This window comes from Talpa europaea (genome assembly GCF_964194135.1).
Source record: "Talpa europaea genome assembly, chromosome: 9".
Lineage (NCBI taxonomy): Eukaryota > Metazoa > Chordata > Mammalia > Eulipotyphla > Talpidae > Talpa > Talpa europaea.
In genome coordinates this window covers 4,858,635-4,878,240 of record NC_140076.1, presented here as the reverse complement: position 1 = coordinate 4,878,240, position 19,606 = coordinate 4,858,635, and the positions used below count along the sequence as shown (strand labels likewise).

The 19,606-nt window shown below is 55.3% G+C and overlaps 1 protein-coding gene across 1 annotated transcript; it reads right to left on the bottom strand.

Annotated features, from left to right (window-relative positions):
• Positions 1–7,290: 7,290 nt before the first annotated feature.
• On the bottom strand, positions 7,291–14,921 carry LOC311177179 (centromere protein S-like; the record flags this gene model as incomplete). The annotated part of the gene is made up of 5 exons (XM_084242999.1): positions 7,291–7,645; positions 9,180–9,246; positions 12,268–12,301; positions 12,937–13,060; positions 14,871–14,921. The coding sequence occupies 5 exons, from the start codon at positions 14,919–14,921 to the stop codon at positions 7,508–7,510; spliced, it is 414 nt and encodes a 137-aa protein (XP_084099125.1). The 3' UTR covers positions 7,291–7,507.
• Between the last annotated feature and the right edge of the window lie 4,685 nt (positions 14,922–19,606).

Below are 19,606 nucleotides of genomic sequence, written 5' to 3'. Positions count from 1 at the left end.
TGGGCGGTTCTCCGTGGCAGGGAGGCGGGTCCCGTGACTGGCCGCTCGACGCCAGGGCCATCTCCAGACCCCGAGACAACTAAAAGCATCCCCGCACATTAACAAGCCCCCGGAGAGGCACTGATGCCAATGGAGGATTTTTCTAGCAGTTTGCAGTTACACGCTGGCACCACACACACGAGCCTCACAGAACAGCAAGGAGGCAGCTGTGGCTGTGTCGGTCCTGCGTGGGCAGCGCTGTGCCCGGCAAGGAGCAGCGGCCTGCCCTGTCAGGGCTGCGGGGCGGGGGTGGATGGGGGGTGGATTCCAAACGCAGACCTCCAGTTTTCATCCAGTGTGTCCCCATTTGTTTCAGGCCCACACCCCCAGATCACTGGTTTCGCTAAGCTGGTGTAGTAAGTCGGAGTGAACTCCAGCCGCAGGAGGCTGCTGCGTGGACAGCGTGATTGCCTGCCCAGCCCCGGCCTTCTAGACCCGGGCCTTCTAGAATAGAAGCACGGAGATGTGTCTAAAAATAGCCCTGGGCCTCCCCGGTGGCGCAGCGGTTGGGCGCTGGGTTGCGAAGCTGCGCGCGGCCTCTGCGGCGCCGGTTCGATCCCCGGCTGCTCCCCGGCCACAGGAGGAGGGTCCCACATGGCGTGCAGACCTCTCCTGCCGCCCGCTGCTCCCCTCAGCAGTGTACTTCGGTCCTTCTGCCTGCTCTGCTCCCCGCTCTGGCTCTGGTGAATTCTCTCACCCTCCCGCGCTTCTGACTGTACCCAGTGCATGTGTAGACAAAAGCAAACAGACAAACCAGCAAACAAATAAATAAAGCATGCCTCTATGAAAAAAAAAAAAAATAAAAAAAATAAAAAAAAAAATAAAAATAAAAATAGCCCTGGCGGCTGCGCGGTCAGCAGTCAGGGATGGAAATGCAGAATGGCCGCTCGCCTCGTCCTTCTACGGACGTCTGCCCCTTGTCCTCCTGCATTAAACACCCTAAATCACTTCTGTCGCCGGCACAGCCGAGCTCTGTCGGCTGACCTGGGTCTGGGGTCTCTACTTGAACGATCCCACCAAGCACCCACGCTGCATGGGCGATGGGGTTGCAGTGAGACGAATCCCAGTTGAGGCTAACTTTGGGGGACCTTCGTTCCAGCAAGTGCAAGGGGAGCCTGAGGCCTCACAGTTGAAAAGGTTAAAGACGCAAGGGGGCGGGCTGGGGGCTCCCATTTTCCCAGGGGCAGAGAGGTGGGGCAGGGGCAAAGGCGGTGCATACTGAAGAAGCTCCAGGGGTGTACGGGGCAAAGACAGTCCGAAAACTAGCCCGGGAGTGGGTGCAAACACGCTGTATCACACCCCCACCCCTGCCTCCGGGCCTTCTAGAATGGCAGCACAGAGGTGTGTCTAAAAATAGAGCAGGGCATGCCCGTTCTTAGGGCGGGAGAAAAGAATGTCAAAGAAAGCAGCTGGGACTAATGAGCGCTGCATTAGCCTCCTCCCATTCTCTCCAGTCAAATGTCGCTCCCCATTAGGCAATTGGCTTTGACAGGAGCGGTGCTAATTACCACTTACCAAGCTTTAATTTCTGGGTAAAAGCAAAAGGAAAAAACTAATGGATTTTTCATTTTCCAGAGAGAAAAGGATAAAATAATAGTAGTCTGCAAGGAAAAAAAACTGCGTTAATTACAAGAATTATTAATGTGCCTTTACTAACCAGATTGTTTAGCTATTTAATCTCCTAATTATCCAATTTTTTTTTTTTTTGCCTTCAGGGTATTTCTCCATTTTATGTTATTTGTAGTTTTGACTTAGGTGGACGATTACTGGAGGGTTTTAAGGGCCCTGCCTGGCAATGATGTATCTGAGCGCCCTCCCCTGGCCTGTGGCCTTCCCATCCCGCTGGGAAGCCGCATTCAGGGAGGTGACTGCACTCAGGTCAGAGACCCTCGACGTGGACTCTGCTCAGAATAAATCAGACACCTGCGTAGTCACAAGGAAGTGAACTAACAGGCTAATAAATAGATTCTAGATTTTCCTCAGGATTTTCCAGTGCCGTGTTACAGGAACTCCCACCAGACGTAGTCTAGCGTTCTTCCAGCTTAGAATTCTTTTAACAAGACAAACGGGAATTTTTTTGTCACAACTTTAATTATAAATGCAAAGTGGGGGGCCCCCCTAGTGGCACAAGGAGTTAAGACACAGCTCTCATGCCACTGCAGCACAAGTTGGATCCCAGGCCAGGGAGCTACCCACATGGCGCAGCAGACCTCTCCTGTCTCCCGCTGCTCTCCTCAGCAGTGTACTGCAGTCAGTCTGCCTGTTCTGTTCCCCACTCTGTCTCTGGTGAATCCTCTCGCCCACACACACCTCTGGCCTGCACCCCAGCTCTTGTATGCATAAATAAACCTTTAAAGAAAAAAAAAGGACTGTAGGATTCCCATTGAAACTGAAGCACAAGTTGCATACTGTTCTTCTAGAAAAATCTTAAAAGACAAAGTTCTGGAGGCCTAGCTGCCCTTTCAGGCAGGCATCTTCCTCCAGTGCTCTGACCCAGTTACTGGTCTCTCAGCTGCTGTGTTTGGAAATGTGGATGCTATTAAGGCCCCTGCATCACATTACACTTTACTCAGCTGGTAATTACGAATATGAGCTCAGCTCTGTGGAAAACAGAACGAGCCATCAGCAGTCACCCTCCGTGAGTCTGCTCCCCGGTGTCCAGAGAGAATAATATCCCAGTGTCCTCCAGCCAGCCTTTGCCGGGCTTCCCACTATTAGGCCTGATCCTCAGAAACTTCCTGAGTCCAGGTATAAATCCCTAAGCTTGAAAGTTCAGCATCTAAAACCCCCACACAGGAAGTTACCGCCAGAGCCTGTGATTCTAGAGTCATAAACAATATAATCAAGCAAGGATTTCAGAGCTGTGGGGAGAATTAAAATTTAATTATGCTTTTGAAACAGTGACTTGTTTAGTCCTAACTTCATCTGAGCAGACCAGGAGGAGCCTGGCGCACGTGAGGCCCCACAGTCGTTCCGCTTTGTATCTCAGAAAAAGAAGTCTCCTCTTAACCATCTGTAGGGTGAGGTAAAAAGCATCAGGCTTTTCTGCCCTCCCGCCATTAGGATAGATGACGGACTCTGTGGTCCCGAATGCATGCCTGATGGCGGGCACCTGGAGTAGGGTGTGGGCATAGGTAGAAGGGATTCACCTGGGCTGAGACTGGGCTTTTAAGAACAGCGTCACGGGGACACCAACAGAAGCAGAAGCACGAGAGAGCAGAGCAGCAGAGACCACCAGAGGACGCCGGAGAGCCCAGAGTGAAGACTTGCTGGCCTCCCGGCCCCCCAGCACCCCGGCCTGCTGTTTACATGGTAAATCCCAATAAAAACCTGCAAAAGCCACTGAGGGCTCCAGGACTCTGACGCCTCCCTTAACCCGTCTGCATGGGTCATTGAGATCCTGCTCCGTGTCATTCCTGCCCGTACACCATCATTCCCTGTCACTTCTGTGCAAAGATTGAGGGACGGGGACAGTCACCGTGACAAAAGGCCTCTCCATGCAGGCATCTGTGGGGAGGAGCTCGCATCTGAGACCCTGAGGGCCTTGCGTCGGAAGGCGGGGCGGGCAGGCCACAGGCTGGGCCACAGCCCTGACCCTGGACGTGATCTGGAAGACCTGGAAGCAGGCCTCATCCCCACAAAGCAAACCTGAAGCTCTGGCCCATGGAAAGAGCTGTCTGAGGTTTCCAGTGAGCAGGCCACAGGCTTCTTGGCAGTGGCTTAAAGTGTGACTTTCACCAGTACGTCGGCATGAAGCGACTTAACAGTGTGACCCTTGTTCTTAAAGTAATCGAATGATCATTTTGCTTTTTGAGCACAGTGACACCACCACACAAAGACAAAGCAAAGAAAAATCTGGCTCAGCCAACATCAGAAGAGACATAATCCCAATCTTAACATGATGCTCCAGAACAGCTGACCCTATTTGCACGGAACAGCTGAGATAAGCGCCCTGACAAAACTGCTCTACTGAGAGAAAAGTGGAGAAGTTTCGATCAAGGGGGAAAAACTGCTTGTTTTACCCGTAAATTTCTGAGGAGCCCAGTTGGAAGGCGTCGGGAAAGCCATGATTCCCGACAAGTGGCGGCTACGTCAGCTCGGTTCCCACGGCTGGGCTTCCTCCGGGCTGCCCACAGATGCCCTTGGAGACGCGTCAGAGTGAGACATTATATTCTGGTCTTTGCAAGCCCTTAGGAAGCTCCTAGCAGGAATCTGGTGATAAATGACTTGTCTGCTACTCATCTGGTAATTTCAGAGAAAAATCCATTTTTAATGGTCAACTTTATGGACTCGGCCTTGGAACTTTTTCAAAATGGAAAAAAGAAAAATAAATCACCTCATGAAAGTTGCAAGTTCTCACAAGTGAAAGTGTGATGATGTCAGTCCGTCTGCGGCGTGAGGACACAGGCTGTATCGAAACTAAGGTTCCAGAAGGAGGTGACACCAGCAGGCAGGGGCTGCTCTGGGGCTGAGCAGAGACGGTGCAGCACAATGAGCACTGCACGCACACACACACACACACACACACACACACACACCCCGCCCCCAGGCCGGCGCCACTGTGCAGCCAGACTCCACCAGACTGAATCCCCTAACCAGCCCTGGGAAGCCCGCGCAGGGAGCCGGGCCGGGGCCCAGAGTCTCCAGCTGCCGGGCCCTCGCGCTCGCAGGTCATCGCCCGGGACCTTTTGTTTTTGAATTAAGTAGAAACTAAAGGAGAAAGACGACTCGTGTGTCAGGTACAAGAGCCTTTCTTCCCGGGTGAACCTGCCTTGACTGGGGCGCCCCGGAGCCGCCGTTGCCACTGAGCAGCGTGGAGCTGGGGCGCCCTCCCCCTCAGGCTCACGTCCCGGGTCAGAAGCACGCCCACAAAGGAAGCCCCCCGACAAAGGAATCCCCCTTGCCGCCGCCCCCCCCCCCCCAGCTGAGGCCCAGCGGTAAATGGGACACACTCTCGCCAATCAACTCGAGGCAAGACTTCACCAGAGATCTTGTTCTGGGGTGAACGGGCCGCTGCTGCTCCCACCCTCACAGGGAAATCCAGGTGTGAAATGGCCTTTTGCCCCAGGCTTGCTGGTTTGAGGAGCGAGGGCGGAGCTGGCCCGCCTGGTGACCTGGTGACTGGCGCTCAGCTGCATTCTGCACAGCCCCCTGATTTCGGGGTTTTTGTTGTTGTTGTTGTTGGTCCCAAGATCATTGTGGGCCCGCACAATTCCAAGTGCTGTTACAATATCTGAAATATTCTTGCAGGTGAGAAAGTCACGCAGCTCAGGCTCAGCTGTGGCTCCATTTGCAGATTTTGCTCACTGGCCTCACACCGCACTGAGCAGCTTGAAGCACAGAACTGCAGGCGGCCCCACTGCCAGCCCATAGAGCCGCTGCCACCCAGCGGGGCAGGACACGCCCTGCATGGGAAGGGAAATCTCTGGTACAAGTGGCCAAGGAGAGCTCCCCGCTACCGAGGGGGGAGGCATCCTGTTCTTCTAAGACGGGCTGTTTTCAGGGAGCAGTTCCCTCGGTACTTCAAGGGAAGGCTCTGGACCAAAATCCTGGCTTTGCCATTTGACGAACCTCTCATTTCCTCGTCTCTAAATTGGGGGGTAGAAACATACCTACTATGCCCCTGTGGAGTCACGGGGACCAAACGGGATCTTGTAAAGTGTTTAACACGTGGAACGCACAGTAGGCGCTTACGTTAGCAGCTGTTATGGAGCTTCTCGACCCTTAGCCTTACTCCCCCAGTGCAGAGCTCCTCGACACAAAACCTTGCAAACCCCTGGTCCGAGCCAGGCTGCCCAAGCCCAGCCCCTAAGCCTGGCTCCTGCTTATCCCGCTAGCATGCGGCCAAGCCAGCCCTGCCCCAGGCGCGGGGGTGCCATTCAACACCATAAAGCCTGCCCCAGGCACAGGGGTGCCATTCACCACCCCAAAGCCTGCCCTCAGGGGGCTGAGACTCTAATTTTTGTGCAAAAATATGTGTTTCTAAAAAGATGTACAGGCGTCTCCCTGGTGGCGCAAGGGGTTAAGTCCCAGCACTATGAAGCAACCCACAACCTCTGCAGCATGAGTTCGATCCCCAGTCAGGGATCTACCCACATGGTGCAGACCTCTCCTGACTCACCCGCTGCTCCCCTCAGCAGTGTATTTCAGTCAGTCTGCCTGTTCTGTTCCCCACTCTGTCTCTGGGGAATCCTCTCACCACCCCCTGCCCCCGCACCTGTGGCCGCACCCCAGCTCTTGTACGCATAAATAAATTAAAAAAAAAAAAAAGATGTACAAAGGCAACTTTGATTAAAAGGAACTCAGTACTGAATTATCTTGAAAGACAAAGACTGTTTATTCCCAAGAGCTAGGACCTGGACAGAAGCGGGAGGGTGGGAGACGTCTCTGAATACAGCAGGAACTTGTAACAGCCGATAATGTCCATGCGAGGGCGCGCGTCCCTGGAGCAGAACCCGGCACACAGGTCAGGAAGGCCGCAGCGGGGCTGAGTGGCCTCTCAGGCTTCATTACAGTCCCACAGTTCAAGAGGGAATACGCTTGCCCTGAGTTCCCGTCCGAGGCCATGAGGTATCTGCTAAGTACGAGCCGGTGTGGACCGTTCCTGCTGCAACGGGCAGAAAGGGATATTTGGAAACTTTCCCAGCACCAAGCAATTGCAGTGATAAAAAATTAGCGCATCTTTTTTTCCAAATATTTGTCGGAACTGGTGTGATAATAAAAAATGTACATTGCCCCCACCTATGTCACCAGGCCTGCATCTCAAAGACATCTGCTTCTCTATATGGTTAAGCATCTGGTTATAAGGTTAACGGGGCCAGCTAAGTTCAGAGGAACTCCCAGGACTCAGAGGAAGCAAGTCTGCCAAAAAAAGAACCCTCTAGAGCTCCTTCCTGCCCTGTGCCACCAAAGGTGGACCACGAAGGATGATCGACATCCCCTCGGACACGCCAGGGCACACGAAGCCCTAACTGGGATGCTTAACGGGGAAGAGGTGCCTGAGAACCCAGGAAGCGGAGCCAGCCCTCTGGAAGATGTGCCGTAAGGCCGCGCATCAAAAATATAAATGGTCCGACAGAAAGATGGCAAGTGAAGCCAAAAGACCACCAAAAGTTCTCATTACAGGAATGAAGATAGCGAGAAACTTATATAAAAGAGTAAATAAGGTTTTTAAAGTCAACCACATGAAATTGCTAAGACAATTTATTAACCACGCCAGCTGTCATCTCCACACACCCCCAAACACGCCTTTCTTCTGACACGCTCCCGCAGACGAGGAGGTATTTTGCTGAAGGGTGTCCAGGTCTCTTCCACACGGGCTTCTGCAGCCAATGACTCGGAGCACACAGTGTGGAGAGCCACCCAGCCCTGTCTAAACCTCCACTTCTCCCTCAGAGTCCCCAGGTGGCGGCACGCATTTTGGGGGTTCGACCAGCTGAAGTTTGCTTTCACCGAGTGGCCATCCAGTTTAGTCCTCACTTTCCACTCCTGCAGCCTCTGCGAGCTCTACTGAGCTTCTGTTTTCATTCTCTAACTTTTTCTTCTTTGCTTTTCTTTCTACATTCAACTGAGTGAGCTCTTCATTTTTCTCTGTGATGTATTTTAGCTACAAAAAAAAATTTTAAGAATTATATTTTTATATGACTATAAATCCATTTTATAAACATAGGGGGGGAAAACCTTCACCCTCTTCCATCCACTTCCACACAAAGGCGTTGGGTGGAAAACCCTGGACTAGAGTTAAATGCAGCTTACAATGTTTATCTGGAAGAAGGAATCAATGACAAAAATGAACTCGCTGCTCTCATATGTCCTACCAGACGGGAGTTCCCAGAGTCAGTCAAAGAACGACACGTGGCGCTTGCAGGAGGCACGCCAGTCGCAGTGTAGTCAACCGCCCCCTAAATGGAGCCAACTAAAATTTATTGAGCAACTTCTATGTCCCACACTCTAGGGACACAAAGTAAGAAAGACAAGGTCCCGGGCACAAGGAGGATTTAGTCAAATTTAGCTCAACTCTTTAGTAATAGGCTCTATTGGATAAAAAAATTAAAAGTCCGAAATAAAAACAATACTCTGAAGCACACATCCAATAAGTAGGTCATTTCCCAGATCAAGTAACAATTATGATGCTGTAGGAAACATGAAGAGAGAAATGTCCTTTCGGCTGATACACAGAACCGCCAAGCACCTGAGCTGTTCTCCTTGGGGATCAGATTCTTATCCTTGACTTAGACTGTGGAGCAGGGTCACTGGGAGAGCAGAGCCCAGTGGAAACAGCACCGCATCTGGGCTAGAAGCTTAGCTTCACCTGTCACCAGAGAGCTTGCGCGCTAGCTCTGGGACGTCAGCTACCTCCAGCTGCTTCCCCTGCTCCGGGCAGCTAGTAAGTCGCTAAAGCCCCTCGCCAGGCGGGTGTGAGGTTTAGATAACAGATGTCCAACAACATCTATGAGCGTCCCCTGCAAACTTTCAAGTGCTACCCAACTGCATTCATTCAACTCCTGTGCCCTGAGCACCTACTGTGTGCCAGGCCCTGTCGCAGGCACAGCGATGGAGCAGAGGAAACAGCAGCCCCTGGAGGCGCCCACGGGAGAGAAGCCGAGAGCAGGGTCACTGCTGGGATGAACTAAGCCAGGACCCTCGCGCGCAGACCCAGGTTGGCCACTCATTGGAAGTGGTCACGGCACCACCCGGAGGGGCAGGCCTGGTCAGGACAACCTCCAGGCCTCTCTGAAGAGAATGTGCTCGCTTCCCGCACACCCAGCTGCCGACACTCCCAGCAGACCCGGCTGCCAGGGACCCTGTGGCTGCCCCCAGAAGTAGACTTTCCCCACACCGAGCCTGGGACCTGCTGTGACATCATGCCGTGGAGGAAACACGGGACCCAAGTTTTCAGATATTACAAAAAAGGCAAATTAGGAACTCCAGAGAGTGCTGATCAGAACGTATCGAGGAGGCCTAGCAAGATCCTTCATCATGAAGGAAAGACTATAAATCACGGGCCTGGACCGTCCAGCCAGCTCTGTCTCTTACGCAAGGTGCCCCCGGGAATCGCCTGGCGCTGCGCGTGATTAAGCGGGAACGATGTGTCCAGACGGGAAGGGGCGTGAGGGAAGACATTCGTCTCTGTCTCTCACCAGCGAATGACTCCTCCTGGCTAAGAGCTTCACATCTTCCGTGTTAATTGTGCTTCTTTTCGCGTGTCTGGAGAAAGGGCAGAAACGGTTCATCAACATGCTTGGCATTATTTTCAGTTTGGAAGAAACACGGAAGCTCGCGGGCAGCCTGGGAGCGAGCAAGGCTCCCTAAGCAGACCCGATTTTTCGACCAAGGTGGTTAAGCTTACCCGGGAGCACAAAGATGAAGCTCTCAGCCCAGATGCCTGTTAATAAAGAGGCCAGGAGCAAGCAGAAGCCCCTCCGCCTGCCTCCCCCCAAGGAGCCCGGAGGAGCACGAGCACGGGGAGGCGCGAGCGGTCATGGTGGTGGCGTGAACGCCCCAGAAAAGTGGGTCAGCGCCTGGCGTTAGCAGAGAGAGACTGGCAGGCCCCGGTGAAGGCGCGCCACGGCATGAAGAGACGTGAGGAGCAGAACAAGGGATTTCACGAAGCTTCCCCCCAGGTCCTGTCACTCTTCTCCCAGAGCTAAGTGACAGGAAATGCCATGCAGGCGTCTCCTGACAGCGGGTTCCCAACAAGGAGTTAAGGGGTTCCCTCGACAACAGCCGAGGGAGAACAAAGCATACCCTTCAAACTGGCGTCTGTTTCTTGCTCACAACTTGGACTCACGCTCAGCCCTGTCCTCTTATCGCTGCTTTATTTATTTTTTTATTATTGCTGCTTTAAATGGTAATTCGAGATAATAAGCTCTAGTCAATAATTTATTACTCTGGGGACTCCCTGATGGCCCAGGGGTTAAAGACAGCGCTACCAAGCTATCTCCAGCCACTGCAGCATGAGTTTGATCCCCGGCCGGCCAGGGAGATACCCACATGGCGCGGCAGACCTCTCCTGTCTCGCCTGCTGCTCCCCTCAGCAGTATATTTCAGTCAGTCTGCCTGTTCTGCTCCCCACTCTGTCTCTGGGGACTCCTCTCGGCCCCCACACCTCTGGTCTACACCCCAGTTCTTGTATGCATAAATAAATAAATCTTTGAAAAAAATAATTTATTACTCTAATCACATCCTTTCTTGACATTTCTAACTTCCTCCAAAAATAAGGAGAAACTTTGCAGGATAAGCCAGAATCACCGCGCCCTGAGGGCAGAGCAAAGTGGCCACGCGGAGCAGCCCCGCTGAGCACCTGCTGAGGCACAGGTACGGCCACACAGTTAGACTCAGTGGCTCAGCTGAGTTAACACTCCACGGTTTGCCAGACGGGCAGATGCGTGTGTCACCTCAGCGTGACTACAGCGACCTCTGTCCTAAGGAACGCCCACGTCAGGAGATAACATCTAATTAGCTGCCTATAGGGACCAGGTCAAAGGAGACCCCCCCCCAATCAAAAAAAGGGCTGAGAGAGATAAAAGGTGATGTAACAGCAGCTGCAGACACAAGGCCACAGGAGTGCGGAGAGGCCCCGAGGAGCCGCCACGTGACTCTGGTCTGTCAGAGCGAGGCTGCCGTCGGTGCTCACAGAGCGCCGCAGAAGTAGGAGGTGAGGGAGCAGTGGGCTATTTGCAGAAAAGGGTGCCTGTGTGGCCCCAGGAGCTGTGAGGACAGCCCCACCCCTCTGTCACACAGCCCGGCCTCTGGAGTGTGCGCCACGCCGAGTGTTGACACTCTCCTAGGGGGCCACCGCATGTCAGAGACTCCAGACCAGACCTCTGACTCCAGAAATCACTCTGGGAAAAAATGGTGCAGTTTTAGAAGCTGTTAGCCTTGTAAGTTTCAAAGACTATTCCTAGCAAAATGTATTTACTGGAGGATATCTGTCTTCTTCAACACATTTGATCCCTAACATATTAACAATATTAGGTTTTCAAAGGTAAATAAAGGAAATTCACAACAAACTGGGAGATAATTTTCCAGGGTTTATGGGAAATCTGACTAGAATTTAAATGCATTATCTCACAGAAACAATACTACAAACACTGGTGAGGGTCCTGGGCCAGCCTACATACAGCACCTGAGGCAGCACAAACCTCAGCCTCCTCAGACCTGGTCGTCCCCGTTCTAGAAGCAGACTATGTGGCAGGGAAACCTCAGAGCCATAGCCGACAAAGCTGACTTCCTGTGAGTGTCCATTTCGCTCAGTGATAAGCGTCAGAACAGGGATCTGTTATGAGAACACACTGGTATATTATGAAGATAAATGTCAATTAAGACAAAGGAGGAGCAACCTCCCTGATGGCCTAGGGGTGAAGCCTCAGCATTGTCATGGCTACAGCCTGAGTTCGATCCCGGGCCAGGGAGCTGACCCACATGGCGCAGCGGACCTCACCTGTCTCACCTGCTGTTCCCCTCAGCAGTGGATTTCAGAAGATCCGCCTGTTCTGTTCCCCACCCTGGCTCTGGCGAATCCTCTCACCCCCAGCACCTCTGGCCTGTACCCCAGTTCTTGTATGCATAAATAAATAAATCATTTTAAAAAATTCATCTGAGAAACCACAAGCCAACAGGAGCAAGGTAAAAAGTGTGGGGTGAGAGGCTGGCCTGGGATACAAGTAATGGCAGGTTGAGGAAGCTGTGGCCCTTTCAGGCCTTAGTCATTCAAATTGCTTCATAAAAGCAATTTGTTGCGACTGTTTTCAATTCCCTGAGGTGCTAATGGGAGAGAGAAGCAAAAATCACTTGGGAGAGCCACAGCTCTACCAGCAGAAGCAGGTCGCTGCTTCTCCAGGAGACATGCTGGCTAAGGCCACACTGGCCTGGGCTGCGCGCCAGCAGGTGCAGGGGTTCCCCACGTCACACCAGCTTGCAGAAGTGTTCCTAAGGGTACACACACCAGCACACTCAGAGCCCTGGAGACGCTATTCATGCCTTTTCAACCCGAAACCAAGTAACTTCCATTTAACAAAAAGGCTTGGAATTTTCCCCAAATGCCAAATCAGGTCTGAAAGGACGTGATTACAGCAGAAGTTCTCTTCTTGCAGCACCGTGTTTAGAGATGCAACTCCACAAAATATACACGCACAAAAAAGAACAGCAAAGACCCCAGAAACCCCCCTCCAGACACAGAATCACTGGAACACGCACAGCCCTGCCCACCCAGCACCCCACGCGCACCTGGCAAACATTTCAAGGTCTCTGGCAAAATTTTCTGAAAGAGAGAAAGAAAGGCAATTTAGTTACTGCTATCTCAATCCTGTTTCAGAAGGAGGGAGTGAAAGCTGTTTCTACAGTAAGTTCTGCGGAGACAACAAGGCCTTTGAAGGGGAGCGCGCACTTGACACCCCGGCTGCCAGGAGCCCCAGCATCTGTTGCTCCGTATGTCTTCCCCCTCCCTTCTGGCACCTTTTACCCTTTATTACAAGCCTTCTGGAAACTGTGGCTACTCCTTGCTCCCTGGAAACTAGCCCTTTGCTTTAAATTTTGCCACAAGTCAGTGCCTGTGAGGACATTCATTTCCTTTGAAGTCAAGCAAAGACCAGGGCCACACGTTCAGCTGTCAAATAAGCTACGGGTAATATAAAAATGTGATAAAGCAATGAAATAAAAAATTTAATGTCTAATGTTCCAGGCAGTTTAAAACACAATAAAATAAAGGCTAATGACCTGGTGTTAGCATAATAGGGGAAAAGAGTTCCTTCCATAAATCACTGAATCTGGAAGTTAAGTTTCACGGTAATGTTCTCTGTCGGGGGGTACCAGACGCTGGGGGTCCTACTCACACATTCCTCCCCGGCAAAACCCCCCCAAGGGTGTCTACAGATAGCAGGAAGGCCAGCCTCGTACCGCATTGTCGAAAAGTCACCTCCGAAATCGCCGCGATGGTTTGTTTGCTGAACTCTATCTCTTTGTCTGCCGCGACTTCGTCGCAAAGGCAGCCGACAGTGTAGTGGACGGCCGCCTTCAGCCGCTGAGGCGAGAACAGAACGCTTTCAGGGAAAAGCTTTCCACGTCTTAAAAAACTAAAACCAAGGTGAGGGTTTGCTCTGCCCGGCTCCTTCAGTGAGGCCCACGATGGCTGAGTGACTTCTCAAGTGTGCTCATAAATTAACGAGGCCCTCTGGAGGGTGACTCGTAGAAACATTACTTCCTAGTTAATGGTTATGATTTAGGTCAAGCACAGATAAAGAATTACCACGTCAGGCTGGTACTGGCAAAAAAGTGTCCACAGGACTTTTTGCGGCTACCCCATGCAGGTGGGGGGGGGGCAAGTTCCTAGAGAGCAAAGGCATAGCCAGGAGTTTGGGGAGCAAATGAAACACCCAGCAGGATTCTGCCCATTCGTGGTTAATCAAATAATGCAGAAGGCTCTGCCTGGGCTGCAAGATGGCCAGGCTGGCCCCAGGCCCTCGGGTGCGAAAGAAAACACAGAAGAAGGCCTGGGAGGGCACAGCTGACCCTTCTGTGGTTTGCTCACCCACCTCAGCGGGGCCCTCACTGCTCCTCAGCAACGCTTTTAGATGCTGGGGAAAAAATCACTTACCCATGCAGAAGAATGAAAAAGCAAAGCCAGGGGGCCTCCCTGGCGGCGCAGGGGTTAAAGACAGCTCTGCAAAGCTACTGCCGGCCACTACAGCAGGAGTTCGATCCCTGGCCAGCCAGGGAGCTGGTGCAGCAGACCTCTCCTGTCTCGTTCAGCAGTGTATTTCAGTCAGTCTGCCTGTTCTGCTCCCCACTCTGTCTCTGGTGAATCCTCTCACCCCCCACACCTCTGGCCCAGTTCTTGTATGCATAATTTTTTTTAATAAATAAAAAATAAAGGGAGAAGGTAGGTAAATGATTTTGAAATGTACACTTTGTCAGAAGGAAATGCATGTGTCACTCAGACTCCTTTTTGAGGCTGGTGGGCTAATCCTTGCTTTTTCCCTCTTTAAGGTGCTGCTGCGTTCTCAGGACACTATTTATTTATTTATTTTTAAGATTTACTTATTTATGCATACAAGAACTGGGGTACAGGCCAGAGGTGTGGGGGGTGAGAGGATTCACCAGAGACAGAGTGGGGAGCAGAACAGGCAGAGCTGCTGAAATCCACTGCTGAAGGGAGCAGCGGGGAGACAGGAGAGGTCTGCTGCGCCATGTGGGCAGCTCCCTGGCCGCCTGGAATGGAACTCGCGCTGCAGGGGCTGCGGACTGCCCCATAGTGCGGTGCTTAACCCCTTGCGCCACCGGGGAGGCTCAGGACACCCTTTATTCCTGGGGCTGGTCAGAGCAAGAACTGACGACCAGCAACCACCCTGAGTCACTGCGCCTCCGATCCCCCTCTGGGAACTGGGCACAGCAGTGAGCACGACCCTCAGGTTGCGGGGCGGGACGGAGCCCCGGCAGTGCGGCCCGCGGGGCGTCTGCGTCCGGCGGGGGGAGCACGCCGGCCGGGCTCCCCGTCTGAGAAGCGAGACCGAAGCCGCCACAGAACCAGGGGCCCGCTTCCCCGTTGGGCCCCCCAGCGCGCGGCCCCTGCTGGGGCCCCCAGCCCCCACGCCGGCCCCCAGCCCCCACGGCGCCCCCAGCCCCCACGGCGGCCGTCGGGGCCCCGCAGCGTTGCCGTGGGAACCGCCCCGCCCCGCCCCGCCGGGAGGCAGCTGGCGCATGCGCGGCGCAGGCGGCCGGAAGCGGGCTGGGCGCCCCGCGCCCCCCGCCCCCCGCAGGGCAGGCTGAGGCCTCCTGCCCCCCGGGGACCAGACGCCGCTACCGCAGCGCAGGCGGGGCCCGGCCCCCCGTACCTGTTGGTAAGAGAATCGCTGCTGCTCCTCGGCCTCGTCGGCCTCCGCCATCCCAGCTGCAGGCTCGGGGCGCGCCGGCACTACGGACGCGGCGCCCGGACGACCAGTCGGGTTTTCCCGCCGCGGCTGCGGGCGACGGGCCGCGCGAGGGGCCAAAGCGCGAAGCGAAGGTCCGCGTGGCCGGCGCGTGCGCGCGCCCCCTGGCGGCGGCTCCGGGAAGGGCCCGCGGTGCCGCCGGCCCGGCCCGCGGGGAGCCCCGCGCTGGAGCCCCGCACCCGCCCGGCCGGCATGGGGAGCACCCCCGCCGGAGGAGCGACGCTGCCGTCAACGCTTCAGTCTACGTTCCGTACAGCTGCGGCTCCCGAGTGCCCTGCAAAATGCGCTGTCAGTTTGTATTTGTTGTCACCAACAGCAGCGCCTCGGTCGTCAGGGACAGGCGCGAGGTCCTGGTCCGCGAGGGGGTCCCTCACCCCGGGCCACTGACCAGCGCAGGTCTACACGAATGTGGACCGGTTTTCCTCTTTGTTAAGAATTAAGTAGGGGCCTCCCCGGTGGTGCAGCGGGTTGAGCGCCGCGCTATGAAGCTGTCCGCAGCCTCTGCAGCACCGGTTCAATTCCCAGCCGGCCAGGGGGCTACCCACATGGCGCGGCAGACCTCTCCTGGCTCACCCGCTGCCCCCTCAGCAGTGTCTTCGGTCCGTCTGCCTGTTCTGCTCCCCACTCTGTCTCTGGTGAATTCTCTCGCCGTCCCATGCCTCTGGCCTGTACCCCAGCTCTTGTATAAATAAAAAATAAATCTTTTTTAAAAATTTAATAAAAAGAATTAAGTAAAATGAAACAAGACACCCACGCTGGATCTTCACTGCTTCCAAAGATCAGTTGTTTATTTTCCTCCCTTCTGGGGTTTCACAGACCTCGAGGACAGACGTGAGCCAGGGACTTCCTTGCTGAATCAAGTAATAGTGACCACAGCCTGGAGCTGTTTTCTCCAAGCTCAGGTGTAAAGGCTCCAGACACTCTACTCTGCATAATTAACACCCCCCACACTCCCCCACCAACACACGCACACATACCCTGACCTCTGGCATCTCCCAGCTCCCTGTGTCCACACTCCCACCACTGCCAACTTCAGGGGACCTGTTTGGAGACCCTGAACTTGGACTTGCACATCCACCACCCACACAACGCATGTAAATAATGCCAAGATCATAGAGAATAGGAAAATGCATCCTGTCTTCAAATATTACCTTGGTTGTTGATGTGAATGAAGCCCAAGCTTTTATATCTTAATTTTTAATAATGGCTGCTTTTGTCTCTGGCTCAGCCTATGCAGGGAGATTTAGACTCAGCTCTCACTGCAGGAGCCTATACCTGCCTCAGGATGAGGTGGGCCAGAAGGTCAATCAAGACTGAAATCTCCCTTCCGGGCAGCTGGGCAGGGTGGGGGCTCAGACAGGGCACCGGGTGTTTCCACTGCGATTTGCTAAGAAATGCATCTGTGACTAAATGAGCCAAGGCGGCCTTCGAGACCAGGGTGTGGGCATCTGCCCACTGTCCCGCCTCCCACGGGGAGCACCCACCCTGGCGGATTCTCCAGGAGAGAGGCGGCTGCTTGGGACTCTGTCCTGCCTTCAGTGAGGAACAAGACGCCCCCCAGCAGGACAGGGTTTCTCCTCCAGGTCGGGTGCGCCTCTCGCTCCCCCATTCCAGCCTCTCGAGCGGCTTCTCCAGCCTGCAGTTCCCGGCGGCTTCCCCCAAGCCACCAAGGCACCTCTTTACGGACAACGGCCCCGGCATCCCAGAGGGCAGGCTCCAGTACGCTCCAGGGCACCTCAGCCAACCTACTGACTCCAGGGACCCCAGCCCGGGCAGGGTCTGGCACCCCCACCCCATACCCACCCCCCGGGGCAGGGAGGGCCTTTTCCTAACATCCCTCATTACAGCAACCCCGTGGTAGTTCGCAGTTCTCCGTGTGACACTTTCCATGTCGGGGGGAGCAGTGGCTTCAGGTCCCAGACACGTGGGAGCCCCTGCTGCGGAGCGCCCCGGCCCCCCCAGCTCCGGTGCAGGCGCGCGGGCCGGCCGCTAGATGGCAGCGTGTGGCCGGCTTCGCTGTCACGCGTGGCGGAGACCGGGCCTGGGGGAGCGGCTGGAAGCGGCTGGAAGCGGCGGCCCCAGTTCAGACAGTGAGCAGCGGGCTCTGAGCCCACGCTGCCCCCTCTGACCCCCGCCCCAGCAGTAGGACTGGCCGCGAGCGGGGTCCTGAGTCCTGGGGCCTGCGTGGACGCCCCTCCCAAGGCCCTCATCCGCGCCCTGCACGCGCTGAGCCCGCCCGCTGGGAACCCAGCCTCCACGCGGGGAGTCAGGGCTGTGGGCTCCTCTGAGCCCCCGCAAGTGGCACCCCGCGGGGCCGGCCCTCTGCAGCGCGAGGCCAGGGTGTTGGTGGGTGAATGCAGGGGACACTCGGCGGTACGGAGGCCTGATGATTAAGTGCTGGACTCTGGCACAGGCTCCTGGGCTCAAATTCCAATTCTTCAGAAGCTGCGTGGCCTTGGGGGCGTTCCTCAGCAGCCACGAGCCTCACCTCGAGCTGGGGGCCACGAGGTCACCTCCTTCAGAGGAGGGGGCCTGAAAGGGCCTAACTCAGAGCAGGGCCTGATTCGTATTGTTCCACAGGCTTCATATTGCATGAGACCCTCAGGAAAAAACCCTACAGGGCCAGAGCTCCTGACACCCCCTCCCGCCCCGCCCCACCCACGTAACAAACTGTCCTTTTCAAGGGAAGCCTGGGGGCAGGTTGCGTTCCAAAAGAAAAAAGGAGGCCTCCCCGGTGGCGCAAGGAGTTAAGTCTCAGCACTACGAAGCTATCCACAGCCACTGCCGCACGAGTTCCATCCCCGGCCAGGGAGGTGATCCTTCTGTCTCCCCACTGCTCCCCTCAGTGTGTTTCAGTGGATCTGCCTGTTCTGTTCCTCACTCTGTCCTGGGGGTTCCTCTCACCCCCTACACCTCTGGCCTGTACCCCTGTTCTGGTATGCATAAATTAAAATAAATCCTTGAGGGCCTCCCCGGTGGCGCAGCGGTTGAGCGCTGGGTTGCGAAGCTGCCCGCGGCCTCTGCGGCGCCGGTTCGATCCCCGGCTGCTCCCCGGCCACCGGAGGAGGGTCCCACATGGCGCGCAGACCTCTCCTGCCGCCCGCTGCTCCCCTCAGCAGTGTCCTTCGGTCCTTCTGCCTGCTCTGCTCCCCGCTCTGGCTCTGGTGAATTCTCTCACCCTCCTGCGCTTCTGACTGTACCCAGTGCCTGAATAAACAAAAAAACAAACAAACAAATAAATCAAACATGCCTCTATAAAAAAAAAAAGACTAAAAAAAAAAAAAAAAATAAAATAAATCCTTGAACAAAGAAAAATAACAGGCCAGTATCTCCTGACACATTCTCCTCTAGACCCTGCTGCTGCCCCCCCTTCAAGAGGCGGTGTCTGATCTTCCTGCCCTTGAATTTGGGGGGCTTGTGACTCGCTAGTAAGTGATAAAACGGGACGGGAATATGGCTAGGTCTTAGAAGGTAATGACGTGGTGCCCACATTATTGGCTGGGACGCCCCCATCGGGAGCCCAGAGCCAGCAGGTGAGAGCTGGCCTGATCCGGCTTCCTGCTTCCTGGCGAGTGAGCGACACAGGCCCAGGAGCCTCAGCCGGGGGCGGCCCAGCTCGCGAGTCTTCCTCGCTGAGGCCGCAGCCGTGTGGAACAGAGACAGCTCCCCCAGCTCTTCCGGATTCCTGACTTGTGGAATTAGGAGAATAAGAATAAAAAATAGTGGTTATTTTACACCTGAGTTTGGGGAGGTTTCTAACAACCAACAGACACTGGAACGGCAGGGAGAGGACACCACGGAACACACTAGACTCTGGGACGTGATTTGAGTCAGACGCCGCCTTGTCTCCAAGCTGCCGGCCGGGACTTAGGAGCCAAGTAAACAGTGACAGCCGCTCGGGGACCAGGGCAAGGCGAGACCCTGTGCGGATGTTCAGGCCCCGCCGTGGAGCTGACTGGGGACGCCGCCCGCCAATGGGGGACAGACAGACGGACCTGGGAGCCAATCCCAGTGTCACCGCCTCAGCCCAGCTCCCCGCCCCGGCCTTGACCCTCCGGTGCCCTGGCCCTGGGGGAGCCCACCCGGGGCCGCCCTGCAGTGATCGCGGGTCCTGACTGCTGCAGCCTGCCCGGCCCTCAGTCATCTGTTCCGACACACGGCACCGCACACACGCCCAGCGTGGCTCCCAGGAAGCTCCACCAAGGGGGACAGCTGTCTCCAGGCGATGGACCCCTGCCTAGAAATCCTGCCGCCCCCTCACACGACCCACGGCCTCAACAAACTCCTCTGTGTGTCAGGTGGCGGCCGTTCCCGGCCCACAGTCCCGGGGGGTCGCCGCTGCTGGCACAGCCACCAGACTGTCCGGGCCGCGACCACCTGCACCCACCTCCTCGTGCCTTCACCTGCCGCTCCGGCAGGAGGGAGGTGAGGTGAGGCACAGTAGCCCCAAACACTGTCCCTTCGCGGCGGGCACGGGGCTGGTGCCCGGGGGGCGTCATCATCCCTTTCCTCCGTCAGTAGGTGACAGTGAGGTGAGGAGTGACTTGGGGGTGGAGCCAAGATTAGGGTCCCGGGCCCTCACCCGTAGGCCAGGCTGCCTTTGCTAGTAGCAAGGGGCGTGGGGAACCCATTTTAAAATG